The sequence below is a fragment of the Canis aureus genome, chromosome 11 (genome assembly GCF_053574225.1).
Source record: "Canis aureus isolate CA01 chromosome 11, VMU_Caureus_v.1.0, whole genome shotgun sequence".
NCBI lineage: Eukaryota > Metazoa > Chordata > Mammalia > Carnivora > Canidae > Canis > Canis aureus.
Genome location: NC_135621.1, coordinates 31,152,485 through 31,175,614, shown reverse-complemented (window position 1 = coordinate 31,175,614; position 23,130 = coordinate 31,152,485). Strand labels below are relative to the sequence as shown.

The 23,130-nt window shown below is 38.1% G+C and overlaps 1 protein-coding gene across 20 annotated transcripts in view; it reads right to left on the bottom strand.

The window, feature by feature from the left end:
- The window catches only part of RBFOX2 (RNA binding fox-1 homolog 2), a 274,171-nt gene that overhangs the window by 93,221 nt on the left and 157,820 nt on the right, over positions 1-23,130 (bottom strand). Inside the window, exon 1 of one of the 20 annotated variants that reach the window (XM_077914688.1) lies at positions 13,831-13,872. The exons of 18 other annotated variants lie outside the window; for them this stretch is intronic. In XM_077914688.1, coding sequence (XP_077770814.1) covers positions 13,831-13,857 — 27 coding nt within the window. In that variant the 5' untranslated portion in view covers positions 13,858-13,872. Of the gene's footprint in view, positions 1-3,872; positions 4,152-13,830; positions 13,873-23,130 lie in introns of those variants that run through there. One more of the 20 variants, XM_077914689.1, reaches the window with a different exon arrangement.

Below are 23,130 nucleotides of genomic sequence, written 5' to 3'. Positions count from 1 at the left end.
TTCCCTATTGCAACTCGGTTCAAAAAAACACGCACAGAGAAAAGGAGAGGGGGAAATGGAACAAAGCAAAACATACCTGCTCTGCTATCTGTCTTTAATTAAAGCACAAATACCCTCCCTCTTCTCTTCTCCCAACCACCCTGGAACAGAATAGTGAACTGGCAGCAGCTCAGGTGAAAGACTTCAGCCTTCCAGCTACAAAGAGGGGAGATAGCAGACAATGGAACTGGTGATTCATTACAAAAGAATACACTCCAGAGCCGGCCTGCTGCCACATGGGCTCACGGCACTATTTAAAGGAACAGCAACCCCCTTTCCAACCTCCCTTATTCTTAACACCTTCCCTCCTCTCGGTCCTGATGGAAAACAGATTTTGAAGAAAATGCCAGCAAAGCACTGAGCTGTCCAAGAAAGGCAGGGCTTTGTGTTCCACAGAAACTGGCAGCCTTACACTATAGGAGAATACAACAATTTTCTTTCACATCCATTCTAAGATCTTTTCCCTGTTGGGTACACTCTTCCTTTCAACAACAGTGTAATGGAGTCTGAGCCTGGCTAAACATTTTTTTTTTAATTATTACTTGAAGTCATTTGCAATTTTGTTTTTTTAACTTTACACCTATGACAAGAATGAATGACTTCTCCTTGCCTTCCTCTTATTCTACATTGTTGTTTCTACACATGTGAAGAAATGCATTAATTTGGTTCACATGCTTAGAAGAGAGGATCTCAGTGAAATACTCCTACAGCATTTACATGAGCAACAGATACACCTAAAGTTGTATTTTAAAAAGTCACAGGAGCATGTCTGTCTAGTATATCAGAATTCTGTGATTAAATTGTCATTTTTTTAAAAGCAAAACACTATAAATGGCAGTTTGCTAATTACCCCAAAAACTGGCCTTATTAAAAAAAAAAAAAAACTGGCCTTATAAAACTAGAGCCAATAAAATAATACGATGTAACTATTGATATGGATTTAATATTGTCATCTACTGAAAAGCCCTTCATCCTTCTTCCATCAAGTGAGCAATTAATTTAAAATAAAGGGATACAAAAATGTCAAGATCCAATATGCAAAGAACCTAAGAAATATATCTAAATACCCTTATTAATATACTAGTCAAGACACTAAACACCATGATAAACCATTTAACTTTGATAACCAAACCCTGAACAGTGCACATTTTATATTCAGAAAGTTTACGTGACAGGGACGCGACGCCTAGGTGGCTTAGCAGTTGAGCGTCTGCCTTTGGCTCAGGTTGTGATCCCAGTCCGTGGATAAGTCCTGCACTGGGCTCCCTGTGAGGAGCCTGCTTCTCCCTCTGCCTGTGTCTCTCCCTCTGTCTGTGTATTGCTCATGAATAAATAAATAAAGTCTTTAAAAAAAAAGAAAGTTAATGTGACAGATCATTATCAAATATTGGGATTGGATGTCTGGCTTGAAAAACAAAAAGTCAAAAACAAATTTAAAAAACTCCAAAATTGGGCAGCAATTTAGCTCCGCCTTTGGCCCAGGGCGGGATCCTAGAGACCCTGATAGAGTCCCAAGTCCCACGTCAGGCTCCCTGCATGAAGCCTGCTTCTTCCTCTGCCTGTGCCTCTGCCTCTCTCTCTCTCTCTCTCTCTCTGTCTCTGTCTCTCATGAATAAATAAAATCTTAAAAAAAAAAAAAACCAAAAACTCCAAAATCTTTTAAGGACAAATAAAGACTTGGCTTCTCTAGCTATTTCCTTTGATTTTTTTTTTCTAGATGACTAACAACTACATATGTTACATGATACAGAAACAATATATACCAAAACAAATACACTGACATACATACTGAAAATCCACAAATTTGACTCTTTATATTTCGGTTATAGAAATTCAGGATGGGCAAAAATGAGCAACTTCGTCTCTCAGCATCCAGCACATCCTGAGACAATCAGTGATTTTAACTTTTCTCTTAGAATTCTTAACCACCAAGAAATCCTTCTTTCCAGTTTCTACTTATCTCTTCTGCTTTACTGCTAAGACTACAGTTTTCTTAAATGTCAATTATTCAGACTGCAATATGAAGTGAGCACAAGCATGTGCGTTCTATCTTATGCTTACACATGCTCACCCAGCTCCTCCAGAAACGAAGGACACATGTTCCAAGAGGCTGCAGAAAACCTCTGATTAGAAAAAGCACTAGTTTAGAGAACTCTTTCACTGATTTAAAAATATATATAATGAAAAGTCAAGTAGTTGGAAAGCCTTCATTCAGTAATAGCCGAGAAAGAAGAGAGCTGTCGCCCTGTAATAGTGCCAGTTAATGAAAATTGAATGAGGGCTCCAAGGTTAAGAAGTATCATCTCCCAAGCAACAAAGAGAATCCAGAAATAGGTCTATCTCTTTTATGGAAATTTTTTAAAAAGTAAAGCAATATTTCAAAAGAGTTAATTAGGCTAACAACAAAGGGATAAGAAGTGGAAGAGAAAATATTTCAAAGATTTCTCCCCTTTCCAAAAGAGGAGGGGTTTCCTGATAATCTCCAAACTCAGATCTGGTGAAGAATCCCTTTGGAAAACTATATTCTTTGGAACTTCCCCTTCCCTCTAGGTCACGTTGGCAGCATCTCCCCAATGCTTTCCCTCCTTCCAAACAGCACTGCAGGGCATTATATAACGTTTAACGGAACAGTGTTCCTGCTCCTAAAATGATGCCCCTCTGTATCCAGATCTCTAGCCGACTCTCTCGCCCTCCGGTGGTGACTTGGAGAGGAAAAGAGAAAAGAGAATACAAAAAAAAGGGGCAAACTCCTTAAAAGGAAAGCACTGTCCAGTGATGAAATTTCCCTACAGAGCATAAAAGCCTGGAGTGACACTAAGTCTGAGCCTAAAGGACAGAACGCTCACCCATGCAAATGATTTCACTGATCAATCGCAGTCTCATCATTCCCTCTCAACCAACGTGAAGGGGAAAAGAGTAAAAGAAACGTATGGAGGGTGCCGACGAGAAACAGACACGGCCAGGGGGATCCGTGGAAGACGATTCACCTTTCCAATTGTCAGGAATGACTTGCTAAAATGCAGATTAGATATTGCCTGGCATAACCAAAGACAGGCAGAGAGAGAGAGAGAGAGAGATGGAGGGAGGGAGGGAGAAAGAGATCTTCCATTTCCTACTCCCTCTCCTTCAAATGTCTTTTAATGCCCGTGTGATTGTCATTTATACATTCAAATCTGTTCTCCTCTCACAGAGGGTTCTACCTGCCTCGGCTACACTTGGATATTCCCATAGTTGCTACTGAAAACATTCTTTGCCAGTAACGAAGCCACGAAAATGAAGCCTATTTTTCTAGCCTTCATTTTTAATAAGCCATTTAGAGCAAAGGCAGCAGAATGGCAATTCCACAGCCAATCCTGAGAAATCACAGTGAATCAGGAATCAGATTTCCCTAGAACACAAATTCTTCTGCAATTCTTAAAAGGAAGTCATTCCCTTTCCCCTCTTTTTGGCAGTCTGTAAGAATCTCTTCCTACCTCTGCAGTCTCTCTCCCTCCCTCTTCTCAGAACCAAGACAAAGAGGTAGACAAATCCCCACAGGGTCTTTCCTGAGCTACAGCTGCACAGTACAGGAAACAGGAATCTGCTATGGAGCTGAGGGACAGGGAGAGAAAAAAGGACACAGATGTATCACTCACACACACACACACACACACACACACGCACACACATACTCAGCAGACACAGACTAACACTTTTCAGTTGATAACAATAAATCTGGCCTTCTCTGAGAAGACAATCATTGTTAAAACTCTGCCGACCATGCCAGACCCCCAGATCTTTATTTAGATCCCAGAAACCAGAAAAGAGGCACATCGAGGAAACACAAATCTTACCTGAGTGACCATTTTCTTTTCCTCCATAAACCAAACCGCACAGAGGATGAGCCCTTCAGGGCGGTCGTGCTGGGGTGCACCTCCACAGCTGCCCCCGCCCCCCCCCCCGCTAGCTATTTCAGGGTGGACAACTGATCTCCCTTTATCCCTATCCCGCTCCCCTTTCTTTTTCTTTTTAGCGTTTCTTCCTTTCTTTTCTCTTCCTCTCTGGCAGCCTCTCCCCCTCCTTCTCTCTCCAGCTCCCTCCCATATCTCAGGCAGATGGCTGAAGGAAGCCCCACCCCTGAATGCCTAAGGTAATTAATCAGAGTGGAGCCCCACCTCTTCCTCCTCCCCCCACCCCTCCCGGCAGGCTGACATCTCCCAACTCCAGAAACAGGCCTGCTGGAGAATGGCAGTTTGGTGTGTGCTTTGCGCACGCGCGTGTGTGTGTGTGTGTGTGTGTGTGTGTGTGTGTGTGAAGGAGGGGGAAGGGGGAGGGAGAGGGAGGGAGGGAGGGAGGGAGGGAGGGAGGGGCAGGCGCCATGTGCAGGCATATTTTAAGGAATGAATATCTGCTGTGGGGGCATTAATTATATAGCACTGGAAGCATTCACAGCAGCTCAGCATAGTTAGCACAGATTTAAAGCATTCCACCCGTGAATAGCTGATAATAATGAAACAAAAATTATTTTTAAAAAGAACATTTCCACTGATGTACAGTTTATAGATGTAGTCGATTTAATGAAAGATGTGAAAAGCTGCTGAATGACCACTTAACGGAAGGTTTTCAAGGCATGGGAATGGGCAAGAACTTGCCTGTCCTAAATCAGTCTAGTGATTGTCAAGAGAGGAGGAAGGTAATCTAAGTGCTTATTTTTTTCTACTGTAAAGAACCTGGGGATTCTGGAAGAGGTGTCTATAAACATGACTGCTTAAGAAACTGAAAGTGTATACAAAAGTGCATACAGATTTGACTGCTGAAGGCTTCCAGTCTCATTACAAATCTGGTTAACTGAGAACCCGCCCTTTGTGTTCCTACGCCTTCTGGATTTCAGCCTCCCCTAAGAATCATAAACCCTCTCCTATATACACACTGGGCACCTGTGTCATTACTGTAAATAGTAATTGTTACTACAGAGTGCTATAGATATAAAAGATTTGTGAGAACATTTACTGAACATGAGTTCCTTTAACATTCTCTTATTAAAATGATATAATGAGAAAAGCATAAAGGTGTGATTCAGTCTAGAAGTCTTGGTCCAAGTCCTGATTCTGCCCTTTACAAGTGATCTTGTTAAAGTCTTTAACTTCCAAATATAAATTCCATAATCTTCCTATTTTAAATTATTGAATTTTCAAATAAAATAATCTGTGTAGATGGTGAGTTTATGGCATTTATCATTTATCTCATAAAAATGAAGGTTTCCTATTTCTTTTAGTATTCTAATAAGATCCTATTCTAAAGGATTTTATTTATATTTTCACTATGATTCTTTATTGTTATAATCTCTAACAGATTACCCAAAGGCAAAGAGATTAATTCTAAAATTAAGCTTCCTATTTTTAAGATTAACACCAAAGAAATCAAAATTTAAAATCACAAATTTAAAAAAATTAAATAAAATCATAAATCACACTGAGAAAACAGTGTTTTGCTGTCTCTATGAGGATTTGTTTTGCAAAATGCATAACCAGCCTTTTAAACGTACTGTATAATAATAATGTGGGTTGGCACATTGCCAATACAACATCATCATGCTCCTACCCAAATTAATAATCATTTCAACAATTCTGAAAAGAACACAGAAAGTACCAGTCTGGAGATCTTGCAGAAACTGGCATTAATTATAGCTACTTACTGAATACCTACAATAAGTCAGGCACTATTCTGGGCATTTTACAAATATTTACATTATACTTTTGGAATAATCCACAATGAACAAAGAAATATGTACCAAAGAATGGGATTTTTAAACATTAGGGGGTAAAAATACCACTATCAGAAAAGGAATGGATCAGTACCAGGTTTGTTCTTATTTAACATTTCTAGAAATGATCTGGAAATAGGACATACTGCATTTTAATAATTTGCAACTGAAAAGCCAATCAGGAGAAAAAATACAATCAAATTTTTTAAAAATACAGCATAAGCAGAAAAGAAGAGGTAGATGAATTTCACTGGAAGCAAAGGCAACCCAGTGTACTTTTTGAAAAATCTAAACCACATTTATGGGATAATTATGTTCTCAGTTCTAATATAATAAATAAACCTCTCTCTCTCACACTCACATACACACACACACACACACACACACACACGCTATCCTTATGAAAGCCGTAGTTATTTTGAAGCTTGTCTGTGACTGCAGCCTCCATACATAAAGACAGACAACAAGGCCCCAAGAAAATACTTTTTAAAAAAATTTTAAATAAAGAGGCAAATGAGGAATCTCTACATGCAAAAAGCCCAGGATTAGGGCTGGAACACAAATTGCCTTTGGCCTGGTATTCATGCCAATTTTGTACGTACAGGACCAACATTTTATACTGCAAATAATAAGCTTACAAGAGTCATTACCATAAGGAAAAGAATTAATATGAGCTAATGTCAAAATAAATATACAACGATTTTCATAAACTCACTGAATAACAGGATCATTGAGCACTGGACAAACTCAAGGATATTTTGAAGTGTGTCCCTGACTGTCAAGGCTGGCATTATAGAGGACAATTTGCTCCCTGATGCCCAAGAGAGAGAAGAGCAACTGAACTGCCTGGACCTGACCCAGCAAAACAAGTGGCGTCCCCTAGTGGCCGGATATGCCCCGTAGTGTACCAAGGAGCAACTAATCCCAAGGCATTTTCTAGTACAGAATATCTGGGATTTAGGGGATCCCTGGGTGGCTCAGCAGTTTAGCGCCTGCCTTTGGCCCAGGGCGTGATCCTGGGGTCCTGGGATCAAGTCCCGCATCAGACTCCCTGCATAGAGCCTGCTTCTCCCTCTGTCTGTATCTCTGCCTCTCTCTCTCTCATGAATAAATAAAATCTTTTTTTAAAAAAAAGAAAATCTGGGATTCTCCCAAGATCCTCCTTCTCACTCAACACACCAAACCAGAAGCAAGTCCTTTTGATTTCTGTGAAACCTACCCTTTCTTTCTAACCCCCTAGTACTATAAACTCAGCTCTAGTCATATTATTTTGTATCTAGCCTTCTACTCGCCCCTTTCTGCCTCCAATCTACCACTCCTGCTATCCGAGCTGCTCAACCTTACTGAGGGGACCTCGTTTTTTTTTTTTTTTTACTTTTTTTGGGGGGGACCTCTTTCTAAGTGCAAATCCCACCATGCCATTTCCCTGATTAAAATTATCAACCATTCTCCACAGCCTAAAAGGAAGGAAAGTCCTAATTCTTAAGTAGGTGCCTACCACATAATCTGGCCTCACCATACAAGTCAGAGTCCCTGCTTCCCTTCCTGCCACCCACTGCTCTCTGCTCCCAGCACGCTGAACCACATTCCCCAACGACACTATGTTTCTGTTCATTTTTGTTTCGCATTCTTGCTCCCTTGACCACGGCCTTCTATCTGGCTAACTGATGAATTTATCCTTCAGAGCTCACTTCAGGGACCCCCTGTTCTAGAGTCTCTCCTGACCCTACCTGCTCCCAACATTTGGCTTTGGTCCCCCTTTACCCTATGCCTTAGTGCTTGCCTGGCCTAGAGTTCATAAAGTTGGGGTCACTGTTTCTGCATAAATATGACTTGATGAGAGCAACCTGAGGGTAGGAATTATGTGCTTCATACCATATCCCCAGTTCCGAATGCAGTGCCTGAATACACAGCAGATGAAAAAAACATTAGCTGAAATCAAGCTACAATGCCTTGACTTCTAACTCTATCCATTTATTTTAAATGCATGGGCACCTAAGAATGAAGAATACCCATGTGGTTATCAAAACATTAAAAAGTGCTCTTTTCTTCCAAAAAGATACTTGGAAGTATGTTCAGATTTATAAATTTACCTCAGTATTTTAGAAATCTGAGGCTGAAAGGGAGACGTACAAAAAGAGAGTGGGAGAAAGGCCTTATTGTCAACTTGATTAGAATAGTTCAGATTCTAGACAAAATAATACTCACTGATTTTTCAAAACACACACACACACAACTTTAGGTGCCCCTGCTCTTCACAATTTTACATTAGATGTGACTCAACTTCCGTACCTTCCACCCACATACCAGTAATGCTATAAAAGCAGATCCAACAGTCCCTGGCTGGAAGGCAGGTTTTGCTCATACTTTCCCAGGCTGCCTCTGACACCCAAGTGAAAAGCAACATTAAAGGGATAGCATTTCCTGCAATAATAAAAACTTGTTAGTATAAAAGCTTTTCACAGCACGCCCCCACACAATAACCCTAAGTGTAAATAACAATTTACACCTAATAGATATTAAATACCTTCCCAGAAGCATCTCTGACACAATGCCACTTTAATATCCTTTGCCTTCACATTCCCTTTAGTATAAGTGAAGCCAAATTAAGGCTAACTCTATTATTTCCTTGCTTCTTTTCTCTAGTTTAGGCAGGGTTCAGTTATACAGAACCCATTCTCGAAAAAAAAAAAAAAAAGTGAGAGCTGCATTTTAAATGGACTGCTTTAGACCTTCTATGCTATAAAACCTAAATAACCCTTACATTTATCTCTTGTCCCTGAAAACTAAACCTTGTAGAACAAGACCCCAAATAACATACTCTAAGACACAGGTGAGCCCAGAGAAATTAGAAAACATTACTTCATAAATTAATATGCTGTGTCTCTATTACTAAATAAATTACTGGAGACTCTCCTGTCTTCTTCACCTCCAAATCTCTATGCGTGGCACAGTATCTGTCACACAGTAGGTACTCAAAAAAAAAATCCTCAAAATGAGAAATTAAAGAATACATATATTCCTCTACATCAAGGTCGCCTTCCCACAAAGAAGTAGTCTTTGGGCTACTTCAGTCCGCAGCATTGTGTAGACCCAAGCATGCACTAGGTAAATGGATCTTTCAGATAGGCAACTTCCTGTCTCCCAATCTTCCAGATGCCCAATATCCTTAAGCTGTACTTGGCTGTCCTAAACTCTTAAATCCGGACACTTAGCTACACCACCTATAATGTAAGACCTTGCTGCTTCTTTCTCCAACTGCCCATTTACCTCAAAATGATCATCAGAGCCAACATGTTCAGTGGGTGACAGGTTACATAAAAACTGCCTCAGGAAAAACTGTGATAATATACACACAAACTCTGGGGTGCCTGGGTGGCTCTGTGGTTGAGCGTCTGTCTTCAGCTCAGGTCATGATCCAGGGTCCTGGGATCAAGTCCCACATCGGGCTATCCACGGGGGAGCCTGCTTCTCCCTCTGCCTGTGTGTGTCTGTCTCTCTCTGTGTCTCTCATGAATAAATAAAATCTTTTTAAAAAAATACACAAACCCTTAGCTTGTAACAGTTACATTTCCCTCTCAATGTTTTTTTGTTGTGGTAAAATACACATAACAAACATAAAATTTACCCTCTTAGCCATTTTCAAGTATAGCTGACCCTTAACCAACATGGTCTAGGGTCCTGAACCCTAAGGTGGTCAAAATGTATACTTTGTAACTCCCCCAAAACTTAACTAGTAATAGTCTACTGCTGACTGGAAACCTTATTGGTAACATAAATAGTCAATGAACACATTATTTTATACGTTGTATGTATGTATTATACACTGTATTCTTACACTAAAGTAAGCCAGAGGGGAAAAAAGTTATTAAGAACATTGTAAGAGAGAGAAAATATATTTATAATACTGCACTATAAAAAATCCACATAGAAGTAGACTCTAACAGTTCAAACCTGTGTTCTTCAAGGGTCAACTAAATATAGTTTGGTAGTATCATATATATCCATAATTTGCTACCACTGCCACCATCCATCTCCAGAACATTCTTCATTTTTTAAAAATGAAACTCTGTATCCAATAAACAATAACTTCCCAGTCTCCTTGTCCTCAGGAATCCCTGGCAACCACCACTCTACTGTCTGTCTCTGTGGATTTGATGGACCTTCTGTGCCTCACAAAAGTGTCATCATATGGTATTCGTCTTTTTGTGACTGGCTTATTTCACTGAGTATAACTATCCTCATGGTTCATCCATGTTGTAGCTTATATCAGAATTTCCCTTTTTTTAAGACTGAGTAGGGGCGCCTGGGTAGCTCAGTCGGTTGAGTGTCCAACTCTTGATTTTAGCTCAGGTCATGATCTCAGGGTCATGAGGTTGAGCTCTGAGAGGGGTTTCCCACTCAACAGGAGTCTGCTTGAGATTCTCTCTCCCTCTCCCTTTGTCCCACCCCTCAATTTGTTCTCTCTCCCAAATAAATAAATAAATCTTTAAGACTGTGCATATGGACTGTGTACTCCATTGTGCATATATTATTACCATATTTCAGTTATCTATTACTTCATCTACTGATGGACATTTGGATTGTTGCTTCCACCTTCTGGCTATTGTGAATAATGCTGCTGTGAACATGGGTGTACAAATTCCTCTTTGAGATCTTGCTTTCAATTCTTTTGGGTATATACCCAGAAGTGGAATTGCTGGACCATATGGTAGTTCTATTTTTAATTTTTTGAGGAGGCACCATACTGTTTTCCACAGCAGCTGCACCATTTTACATTCCCACCAACAGTGCACAAGGGTTCCAAATTCTCCACATCCTCACCAACACTTTTCTTTTCTTTTTTTTTCCTTTTGTTTTTGACAGAAGCCATCCTAACAAGTTATATTTTAACCATTCAAGTCAGAGGCAGTAATATTTAATCCAAAAGAATAATTTCAGGAATAGTTTCTCAATAAATAGAATTTTTTTCTGGGCAGGGAGGCTATAGTCATTGTTCTTTTTTTTTTTTTTTAATTTTATTTATTTATTCATGAGAGACACAGAGAGAGAGAGACAGAGACATACGTAGAGGGAGAAGCAGGCTCCATGCAGGGAGCCCGATGTGGAACTCGATCCCAGGACTCCAGGATCACGTCCTGGGCCAAAGGCAGATGCTCAACCGCTGAGCCACCCCGGTATCCCTAGTCATTGTTCTTTAAGTCATATCGAGCACTCACCTATCTACTTATTCTTATTGTATTTTATAACTTGTAAAACCAATTTCAATCGCACACTCTTAAGACATGCGTGATTTTTATCAAGAATAAGAGCAATGAATGATAAAGTTCTGAAAATACTTCATTGCCGTATGTTGAGAAGGACTCACTATTTCATTAACTCAACACTAGCAATTCTAGAAATACTTAATTTTAAAAAGGTGCAAAATCTCTAGTTTTTAAAAAATACTGTTCAGCCAAATCTTCCATAATATCTAATGGCATAAAACACTGGTACAGAACCGCACAGGTTATTCACTGCATAGCTTTAATTTAACTAAGTATAAGAATGTAACAGAAGCCAGTAAGAAAATTTTGCAACCACAGTGGAGATAAAAATTTAGGTAGCAAATAACCATCTATTACCCATTTATAAATGCCCTGAAAGAAAACTGTTACCCTAACTGAATTAGTAAGACTGTAAAATAGTTTTGGACCTTTCGATTTTAAATTGTTTTTTCATTGCCATTAACTTCCCTGATGTGGTAGAATGGAAAGCATACTCTTAAATTTTAACATCCCATTACCTGCATTTCTAAACTACCTTAATTTTACATAGAATAAATCTACTAAACAGACCAAAGTCAGGGAAGTGTTTCAAATACTGAGCACAACATTTATCAATACTAAATCTTAATGATTGAAAAGATTTGGGGTGGCAAATTCATTTTATTATAAATGAATAAAATTTTACTGCAAAAGACTTTAGCAAATATGTCATAATTTCTTTTTTAAATTTAAGATTTTATTTATCTATTTAAGAGAGCGAGGAAAAAAAGAGTGAGTATGCAGGCGAGTGGGGGAAGGGACAGAGGGAGAGAATATTCAAGCAGACTCCCACTGAGTGCAGAGCCCCAAGGTTCCATCTCACATGGGGCTCGATCTCATAACACATGAGATCAGGAAATGAGCCAAAACAAAGAACTGGATGCTAAACCTACTGGAACCACCCAGGCGCCTCTCATGTTATTAATTTCTTTTTAAATTTTTTTAAAGATGTATGTATTTATTTATTTTTCATGAGAGACACAGAGAGAGAGAGAGGCAGACATAGGCAGAGGGAGAAGCAGGCTCCACGCAGGAAGCTGGACATGGGACTCGATCCCAGGACCTCAGGATCACACCCTGAGCCAGAGGCAGACGCTCAACTCCTGAGCCACCCAGGTGTCCCTCATGTCATAATTTCTGAACAGGAATTCTTTAATCTATTCCACAACCTTTGCTTTGTTAGGGGGCAGTGGGGGGGGGGGGTGGCCAGTTTTCTACCTTGAAACTTCTTTTATACATTATAATTGTTTTTTTCATATATATGTCTGATGCTTCAACTTCTTTGGAAATACTTTTGCTTTTCCATTTTTTTTCGTCAGACAATTTTACTTATATGACTGTTACTACAAAGTCCCTTATTTTGCTAGTTGGGTCTCAGAAAAAAATTGTTCACAGATATTTCTCTTCAAAAGCACATCAATATTCAATGGTAAGAAGCTTTGTTTCTAATCTAAGCTCATGACACTTCCAGCTTTAAACTGCTATGTCAACCAGCCTATTTTGTTTTATGCCAAGTAGACATTGAGTCCACAAGTAAGTACCACAAATATATCAAAATTTCATTATGGTAAATGTAATTTACTCTTCATCTAAGTAACTCAAAATAATGGAAACATGTAATATATAATAGAATCTAAAACATATAGTACGGATCACTATGTTAGAATACAGTTGAAGAAATATAACCACAGCCCCTCCCATCTGACTTCAACACTGGTAGCATAAGACCTGAATGAGTTTACTCCAGCAAGCTTACACAACAGGTCCAGGTCCAGTTAAAAATAGCCTGGTTTAGCCTTCAGGTCCACAATATCTAATAGGATATACTGGTTAGTTTGTCACTTCCTTTAACCCTATGCCTTTCTGTCCAGCCTACAATTGAGGACCTAATTATTAGAGAAATGGCCATTTGAAAAAAAAAAATTAAGTGTCATGAGAACACAGATAAACCAAAATAAACTGAGAAAACAACTAGTATCTGTAATTGAGAATTAACTGTATTCACCATTTTTATTTTCCTATTCTTTTCAGCACAACCAATTAACATTTCAAAGAATTGTGGCATATGAAGATCATTTGGTCTAATACCTTCATTTTATATACAGGAACAGGAAAGTCATGTAAAACGAAGCTATATGCATATGACAGAGGTGGTGACACTACAGATTGAATCAGAATCCAGGGTTCTTCAACTTCATTCACTATACTACTACTAACTTAAAGGCAAATCGATATTCAGAAATATATTTGATAATGACTTAAAATTTTCTGATTCTAGACTTCAATAAGTTAATAACTAAAATACTATTTATCTCATTGCAAAATAGTCTAAAATAAAATATGACCTTTCTGAAAAAACATGGCAACATTTGGAAACCACCATTTGTGCTTCTCATCTGCTCAAAATGAAGCCTCAAGTTTACTGTAGGACAGTGACTTAGTTATGTTACATTTACAATGCCAAGCCCACTGCTTAACACACACACACACACACACACACACACACACACAAATCTCTCTGAAACTTCAGAACGTCTAGTTGAAAGCAACCTCTCCTGCCCAGCCCTCAATACTATAAAGCTCAAAACTCCCGTTACAGCAAATTAGCAAAATACTATGAGAAATCTATGACCTAAATGGTACCAGGTCAAAAGACAGAAAGCTTATAAGCATTTCATCCCACCATAAAACCTTCACATCAAACAGTACCTTAAAAAAAACAAGTTATAGCCCTTAGCTTACCTGGACAACAGGATATTGATAATCCATACAATATACACCATACATAGCAAAGGGGAACAAAAAATCTTTGGATAAAGACAGTATCAAAAGTGTCTACACTTTTGCCCTGCTTGCTCTGGCTGTCCTGTCCAAAGGAACTAAGTAGCACCAAAAAATCTTTGGCTGACTCCCAGTCTATGCAGATAGGTATGCTGGCTCAGATGATGAGGTTGGAGCCTGGTTCAGCCCAGGCTTCCACCCCAGTAAGATTCAAAACTACCCAGAAGAAATGTTCAGGGAAAAAGCAAAAAGCTCCAGACAGGTATGCTGGCTCAAATGATGAGGTTGGAGCTTGGTTCAGCCCAGGCTTCCACCCCAGTAAGATTCAAAACTACCCAGGAGAAATGTTCAGGGAAAAAGCAAAAAGCTTTCAGTTACAGACTGAAAGCTATACTAGAGACTTGCTATTACTGTTGGTTTTAAACTGACAACTCCACCAAAAACTCAAGAGGCAAAGAATCACAGCCAGGGAAAAGAACACAGGCTCCTTAAAGTGGCAAACAAAAATGGTAGGAAGCACAAGGTATCCAGGATAAGGATATATATGTTCCAGGCTTTAAGTGCGTCAGAGAGAACACTCCCAATCCAGGACATGGAAAGGCAGATGGGACTGGTATTATTTCTCTATTCCTTCTTGGGCAGGATGGTGCGCACGCGCACACGCACGCACATACAACACACACACACACACACACACACACACACACACACACACCCCTTCTGTCTCCGGCAGAGACAGGTGCTAGGATTAACAGTATAAAACCCCTCTGTCGTGGAAAGGAATGGGAGAAAAAAGAAGTCACACTGCTACATGCAGTAAAGGGATCCCTTTCATGACAGCGTATGTTTGTGTATCATTTAACACCTCCTTCACTATGCTTTAACAGAGGCTGGGACAGCTGGCAGGATCAGGACTAGAAAAGAGGAAGGTGGCCCCAACTCTGAGGCAACATGAGTCGACTGGAGACCTTAAGATATGCAAGACACTCTCTCAGCTGTTCCAATCAAACATGTAAGGATTAACTCCGGCTGCTTCCAAAAAAAGTGGGGGTGGAAAGGTTTTTTCAGAAAAGCCAGTTGCTTTTCCTCTTTTAGGAAGCTGCTATACCCACCCTACCATTATATACAAACACACACGTGCACACATATTTCTATAACAGATATTAAAAGCAGTAACAAACATGGACAGGTGTTAAGTCAGTCTGATAAAGCAGGTTAGCTTTCTGAAGTCTAAACAGCCCATCTAAAACCAGAGAACTAAAGTAATTCTTAGAAAATAGGACATAGAGTTGAGCAGAAAGTAAATGCTTAGTAAGAGACACACTGTTTTTAAGTATTGCTCCTAAGAAATCCCCTACTTGGGGCAAGCATTCAAAAGTTCATAATGATAAATAATTCTAAATTAGTTTCAAGGGCTATGATCTCTCTAACCTTGGAGAGCCAGTAATATTATAACATGTTTCAGTAAGATTAAACCTACGAAGATTAAATGGAACTGTGAGGCATCTGTGAGAGTTTATGTACAACTGTGTTGCCACCCCCCCCCACCCCCCGTGCAGGTTTTCTCTCCTTTTATGGTCACTGCATTTTATTTTAGGATTGTTCAGAAGAAATTGTTTTTTTAAGAGTCAAAATGGCCTTAGTACATCTAAGACAGTTCTCTTGGTTAAACATTTACCTCAAATTGGTTCTAAAAGATTAGGAGGACCATTGTAACTACAATGTACTAGACAATGTACTAGACAGACTAAGTTCAGATTGTTGGTATTCTGGGGCCATGTGTTCTGTATGAGAGACAATAATGCATCAATTCAGTACAATTAAATAAAAATTTACTGAGTATCTACTGCACACTAGGTACTGTGCTTAAGCACTACAATATGAACAGACATGGTTCTGTTGTTGAGGACTTTATAGTTCGGGGGGAAACAGATAAGCACACAGGTAAAACGAAAAACCAAAAGGATGCTACAGCACAAAATTAAACACTGTGAGCAACTTCTCATACAAGGAATGAGATTTTTTTCAAAGTTGCTCTTAATGAACCATCCATTGTATCGCTTTCTCACCACCACAATTTTGAGAGTCTGTTTGTCAATTCTTAAGGGAGTATCTGAACCTTACAACATTTTTTATCTGATTTGTCACACACTAAGGGCCTATAATACATTCTAACTGTCCCCTATACGGTTATTAAAGTGGTTTTCTATCCCCTATACAGTGATTAAAAAATTAAGAAATAGCAAAGGTAATGTTTCTGTATTAAAATCTTATACTAAATTTATTTCTACATCTAATCAAATCATTCTCTAACCCTTCTTCTTCCTTGTACGCCATTCCCATTCCATTCCATTCCACCTCCACTCTACTTCATCTCATATACAGCAGTACTTGCCACAAACTATGACTGACAAATTTCATAAGTTAACTCTGTTCAGTATTTGGTGAGTTAATTACAGATGATGAAGTTCCCAGATGGTACTGTATTTAAGATAACATATTATAATTCAAATTCTAAACAGCTGGTATATTTAAACTTGAAAATGGTCTCCATATACATAACGAGGAGGGCCTAGTCAATTTCTAGAGCTTTAAATTCTTCTCGAGTATATATCTATACATACAAAGTGAAAAGATGTGACTGATACTTCATTAAATGAAAAAAATTATTACTGAATAATGTGTACAGTATATTTCCATATTTTTAAATGCACATATGTATCTCTATATGTCAATCAGTAAATCATGCAATTTCTAAGCTTTATGTCTTACATGTCATACAGTTATATGTATACACACATACATATATATAACTTACTGACACACCACAGATGCCATATATATACTATGTATTATATGTAACATGTAATATATTTATACACACACACACACACACACACACACACACATATTATAGGCATAAGACAAAACCTGCACCTCTAAGGGGTAGGATGGCGGGGAGGTAGTTGGCTTTATTATTTTAGAGAGAAACTTCTAGTATGTTCAAACACATTTAAATTAGCCTTTGGCACTCCTATAATATATCTTTTTATTTATAAGTTTAAGGGAATCAAGACAGGTTTTCCTTTGAGTATAAGTAGTTTAAAAACTAGCAATCTTTCTCAGTCTCATCTATATTAACACATTTGCTTTACCTATATGATGGCCTTACTATAACTCTCTGGAGGATAGAAATGATAATCAATCTTATTCATGTCTTAACCTAGATTCTGCCAAAACTGTGCCCAGGTCTAGTTTAAATAAATAGCCCCTCAGAAAAATGGCAAAATAATTCAATTATTTGAATGATAACTCCATGTATACTACTTCTTGCCCTTTGACGCATCTCCTGTAAAAAAAAATTCAAATTGTTATATAAGACCAGTAACTTAGTCAAGCTAAAATTCTAAAAAATACTTATACCATTTGAAAAAGTACACACTTTGCAATATTATGAATGCTTTTATAGTAGTAAAGTCTTTGTGTATTGACCAATTATAAATACAGAAAATGGCCTTTCACATATATTTCTATGCATCTCTTTAGTAAAGACACACAGACTACAAATTTCAACCGTCGGCATATCCATAATGTCTGTTAGATGGACTGTAATGTTATCAGAGAGAAATAGACCTAGTGATATTTAAGAGTGAGATATCTAGAAACTACTTTGAGATTTATGAAATTTAAGTTTTGATAAGGATAAAGTAGACAATTTACCATCATCAGTCCCATACCATAGAACATGATTGGTGATAATGCAATGTAATCTGTACCATCTACAATCGAGGTATCAAGAGTTACCAAGTACTGGATAGTCAGAAAATATCTGAGGTTCTTCTCTTTTCTACTTTCTTCTCATTCTTTTTTTCTTCTCTTCTTTCCTTCCCTTCTCACTATGCCACAATCCTACTATGAGTGTGCGAAGATACTAGAGTTAGGCCTCACGGTAGAATATTTAAGCACAGATTGCAAAGACCTCTCTGCTTTAAGGTATAAAATTAGTTTTAGTGACAATAATATTAGAAGATTCCAAAGATTGCTGTGTAATGGGATAACATAAAAGTTAAAAAAAAAAAAAAAAAGACAGGGCTTGAGACAGATGAGGATGGAAGGGATGAAGGAAAGAAAGATATGTATGTAGGCAAAATATGTAGTTAGAAATATGCAAGACTTATTTAAGGATCAGTGTGACCAGTCTAGATGACTGTGGGTGAACAGTGGCAAATACTAAGAAAAGTAGGCTGGATCACTGTGGAGGGTTTAGGACATCAGGCTATGTATTTTAGACCTTACCTTCAAAGACAATTTGAGAAGGAAAGCATGCTACAAAATTAAAATTCTGTGAAAATGGCTCTAGTGGCCACAGGAAGAACAGAAAAGTCAGGGAAGCCAATTAGAGGATAAAATTACAATAGTCTACAGATTATTAATGCAAAACCTTGTTAGCCATAGGAATAATGAAGGTATAGATGTAGGAAACATTACAAAGGCAGCATCCACAGGAACTGCAGATTGTTCAGATACAGGGTATGAGAGAAAGGGTAATTAAATATAACACTATGGTTCTGAGTCTAGTTGATTGGCCAAATAAGTATCCCACTAATAAAACAGGAAAATCGGAAGTATAAACTGCTCTGAAGTTATGGCAGGACATCCAATAGGAAATGTCTAACACATACTCAGAGGTGTAGGTGGCAGCCCCAGAAGAGAGGTCAGGGTTAGAAATGAAGAGCCAACAGGAGTATGGGAGGAACAGTCAAGGGCAGAATGTGGTTGACTGTTCTCCCATACTGAATTAGTCCACAGTATTTTTCTTTCAAAAAAGAAAAGATAGAGAAGACAGATGAAAGAAAGAGAGAGAGAGAAAGAACGAACAGTGGATACAAGGCACAGAGCTGAAAATAGAACCTTAAGGAATACTCACTTCTAGAAGGCAGAAATAGCAACAAAGGATAAAAAAGATTAAGCAGGATCATGTACTATTCACAAAAGCCAGGACATAGAGAACATCCGTTACTATTCTTCTACCCTATGTCCCTTACACTAGGGGAGGCATTTCATAAACTGATACCAGAGTTGAGTATATAGCAATGTCAAGTAGAAATACAGAGAAGTTTTTTTTTAAAAAATGAGAATGTAGGAAAGATAAACTGAATTTAGTAAATAAGGGGATCAAAACAAGTTTTGTGAGAGAGCTGCTTTTGTAATATCAGCAAAAGGATGGCGGTGAAATTAATAAATTCACAATCCACATGGAAAATAGACACAGTATCTGCATATAAATTTTAATACAACTATCTTGGGATCCTTGCTTGTCTTCCAAGTGACAATAAAGTATAAAAATAATTAGTGATACATTCAACTACTCACTGTTGTCTCGGTCAAGGAGGACTGTTACCTTGTCTTGTTTTTTTGGCTGTGCCTTTGATCATATTGTTTTCTTACCTATTTCAAAATGACCAAACCTTTAAATGGATCCCTTCCAGGTCTACCTTCATGCTATCTGTTCCATGAAGCTCTTCCTGATTACTTCCAGACAGAAGTAATTTCTCTTCTGTCTGAACTTCATGGTATTTTACCTTTAGCTGACTAATGGCACTTACTACTTTCTATGTTTTTAGCAATACTTGTTTAATCTATTAGATGATTTCTTTAAGGGCAGGACCTGTCTGACTCCATATTTCTCTCAAAGAATTAAGCCAATACCTTTCACACAGCCCATGCCCATCAGCATGTGAGAAGGGAAGGTTCAAAATCACCTGAAACTACGAATCAGGGTGAAATGAATTAAAAACCAGGCACAGATCACCTCGCATTTGTTCCTTCAGTCAACACTCATTTATTCAACCAAGATATCCTCAATGTTGTGTGAAGCCCTAGGAATAGAAAGAGCTGATGGCAGGGGAAAGAAAGCAGAAAACAAACACCAAAATACTATTTGACAAATGCCGTATGTGTAGGTGTGACCTGGGAAAAAAAAAGCCACGGCTGCCACCACTGCCACCATCGAACTTCCCAGGGTGATGGAAGCCAGGAATAGTTCATGAGCTGTTAATACTTGAAATTAATTAATCCGTTAAAGAGTTTTCCAGGGGACCTGGAGAGTGTGGTGGGAGCTTGGAGGCAGTGTAACAGCATTCAAATGCATATAACAGTATGGCATGGGCAAAGTCATACCGAGGGTGCGTACAGAAATGTTGGCAAGTGAATGAATATATGCACACAAGTCAAGAGCCTATTCAAAAATATTCATATAAAATTCTGTTGGTTCTAAGGTACTGTGAGGACTGTTGAATTTTCTACACCAATGAAAATACTTGAAATTATACCTACCAGAGAATAGCAAATCACGGTTAAGTACAGAAGAACTCCTTTGTATGACACATGGTACAAAAGGAAGTATGGGTAGTAACAGGACAGGCCATGCTATGGCTGAAATGCATTCTTCTATTTGGAGAGAGACACAAGGCATGCAAATGGTGAGGCCAAGGATTAGCATTTTTGTTAGAAGTGTCTTTCATTACTCTTTCACTCTATACCAGTACTACTAAGAAGTAAAACGTATCCATAAAAAAATAGGCCAATAGACATTCACTGTAAATCCAGAACGACAGTACATAAAGGGTAAGGGGAAAGATATCTCTTAAAGCAGAAAATAACTATAAATATTAAAATACTATTTGGAAAATACATCTACAAATGATTCTACATACATTATCTTATATAATAGAGCCTTTTAGCCTCCACAGAAACTTTTATCTTAACTCATTCATAATGCCTCTGTGATATATTACAAAAATCATCGCACTATTTTAGAGCCCCTCCAGTAAGAGGTGGAACTTTTCCTCCACCCCTCGAAACCGCTCTTAGCCTTCCTTATGACCAGCATTAGCCACTGGGCCATTAGCAAATGTGATACAATCAGAGGCTTGACAGGTATTTGTTCACTGGGACTTGCCTTCCCTTGCTACTCACCGGAACCCTGAGACTACCGTGTGAGGATGGATGGAAAACAAAGTAGAACAGAGATGAGCTGTTCCAGTTACGCTCTCATGACCAATCAGCTTGCCAACTAGTTGCCAGATGTGAAAGTCAGGTCATCCCAGACCACCCAGGTCAGTCCAGACAAGAAGAACCATTCAAATTTCTGATCCACAGAATTGTGAACACATAAATGATTAACACTGTTTAAGCCATTAAATTTTGGTTGGAGAGGTTTGTTATACAGCAAAACTTAACTAACACAATCTCATTGCGTAACATTAAGAGTATATGCCTCCACACAGAGGCCAATATCATACTGTCTTAATCACTGAAGCTTGAAATCAAGCTGTGTTAGTTCTCCAACTTTTTCTTTTTCAAAACTGTCTTGGCTTCTAGGTCCTTGGCATTCCCATATAAATTTTAAAATTAGCTTGTTAGCTTCTATAAAAAATCTACTTGGATTTTGATTGGGATTACACTGGATCTAAAGATCAGTTTGGTGAGAATTAATATGCTGGGAATATTGAGTCTTCTAGCTTATGACCAGTGTATATCTCTCAGAGTACATATCCACTGTTCAAAAATAGGTTTTCAAGTTTATGAATAACTTTTCTCTAGGTATGTACTGAAATCAAATGCTATACCTGAGGTTTATGATAGTTCACTATCACTTTTCTGAAGTCTACTAGATCCCATAATACTCACATCCCTTAAGACAGTGTGGTGTTGGTGTCAAGGTAGAAAAATACATCAGTGGAACAAAATAGAAAATGCAAAAATGGATCCACAGGTACAAAGGCAATTCAGTGGATAAAGAACAGTGTTTTCAACAAATGGTATCAGAACTGGATATCCACACACAATGAAAATGAACCTAGATACATACCTTATATACCATATACAATATCTGGTCAAAATGGACCACAGACTAAAATGTGAAAGGTGAAATTATAAAACTCCTAGGAGAAAACCTGTATGACTTTGGATGAGGCAAAGGTTTCTAAGATATGACGCCAAGGGCACAGTTTGTAAAAGAACAAACTAATAAAATGAACTTCATTAAAATTTTCTGCTCTACAAAAGATACTGTAAGAATATAAAGACAAGCTACAACTGAGAGAAAATATTTGCAAAGCATGCATCTGATACAGGACTTATATCCAGAATATATAAAATCTCTCCAAACTCAAGCATAAGAAAACAAGTAACCCATTTTGGTTTTTTTTTTTTTTAATGAGCAAAAGATTTGGACACTTGGCCAAAGATGATACAGAGATATCAACAAAGCAAATGAAAAGATGCTTGATGCCATTATTCATTCAGAAATTAAAACTACAACAATGCCACTACATACCTATTAGGAAGACTCATATTTGAAGGATCAACAATATTAAATGCTGGCAAGGCAATGGAGGAACATAAAGTGTCAAATACTGCTGGTCAGAGTATCAAATGGTATAGTCAATGTGGAAACAATTTAGCAATTTCTTAAAAAGCTAAACATATACATACCATATGATCCTTGCATTCCACTTCTAAGTATTTATCCAAGAGGAATGAAAACATAAATTCACTAAAAGACTTGTTCAGAGAAACAGCAGCTTTATATATCAAAGCCCAAAACGGAAAAAACCTAACTGTCCATCAGAAATAAATGATGAACAAATTATGGTATGTCCACAATAGCCTATTATTCAGCAATAAAAATAAATGAACCATTGGTATATGCAACAACATGGATGAACCTCAAAATCATTATGCTGCATCAAACAAACCAGGAAAAAGAGTATTTACTGTGCTTCCATTTTTACAAAATACTAGAAAATGCAAACTAATCCATGCTGATAGAAATTGTATCAGTGGTTGCCTAGAGATGTGGAGGGAGAGTTGGAAGAATAACAAGGGGTATGAGGGAACTTTTAGAGATGTCAAAACTTATCAAATTATAAGCTTTACATATGCGTAATTTATTGCCTATCAATTAAACTTCAGTAGAGCTGTTAAAAAAATAAATGAATTCCTGCCTCATGTGCTGCAATGAGTTTGTGGAGGACTAGTTCTTTTCTTTGGGGAGAGGGTAGACTGGTAAAGGGAGTTGGGGAAAGTCACTAGCGTGCCCTACAACATTACAGAGGAAGTCTTATTAAAAGGAAGATTATGGGTATGGTGGCAAATTAGGTATGAGATTTAAGCAGAAGTATAAAAGCATGCTTTTTTAAAAATCACTTCTGATTAGTCTAGTTTAGATCTCTGCTGCATACCACCTTAGCACTA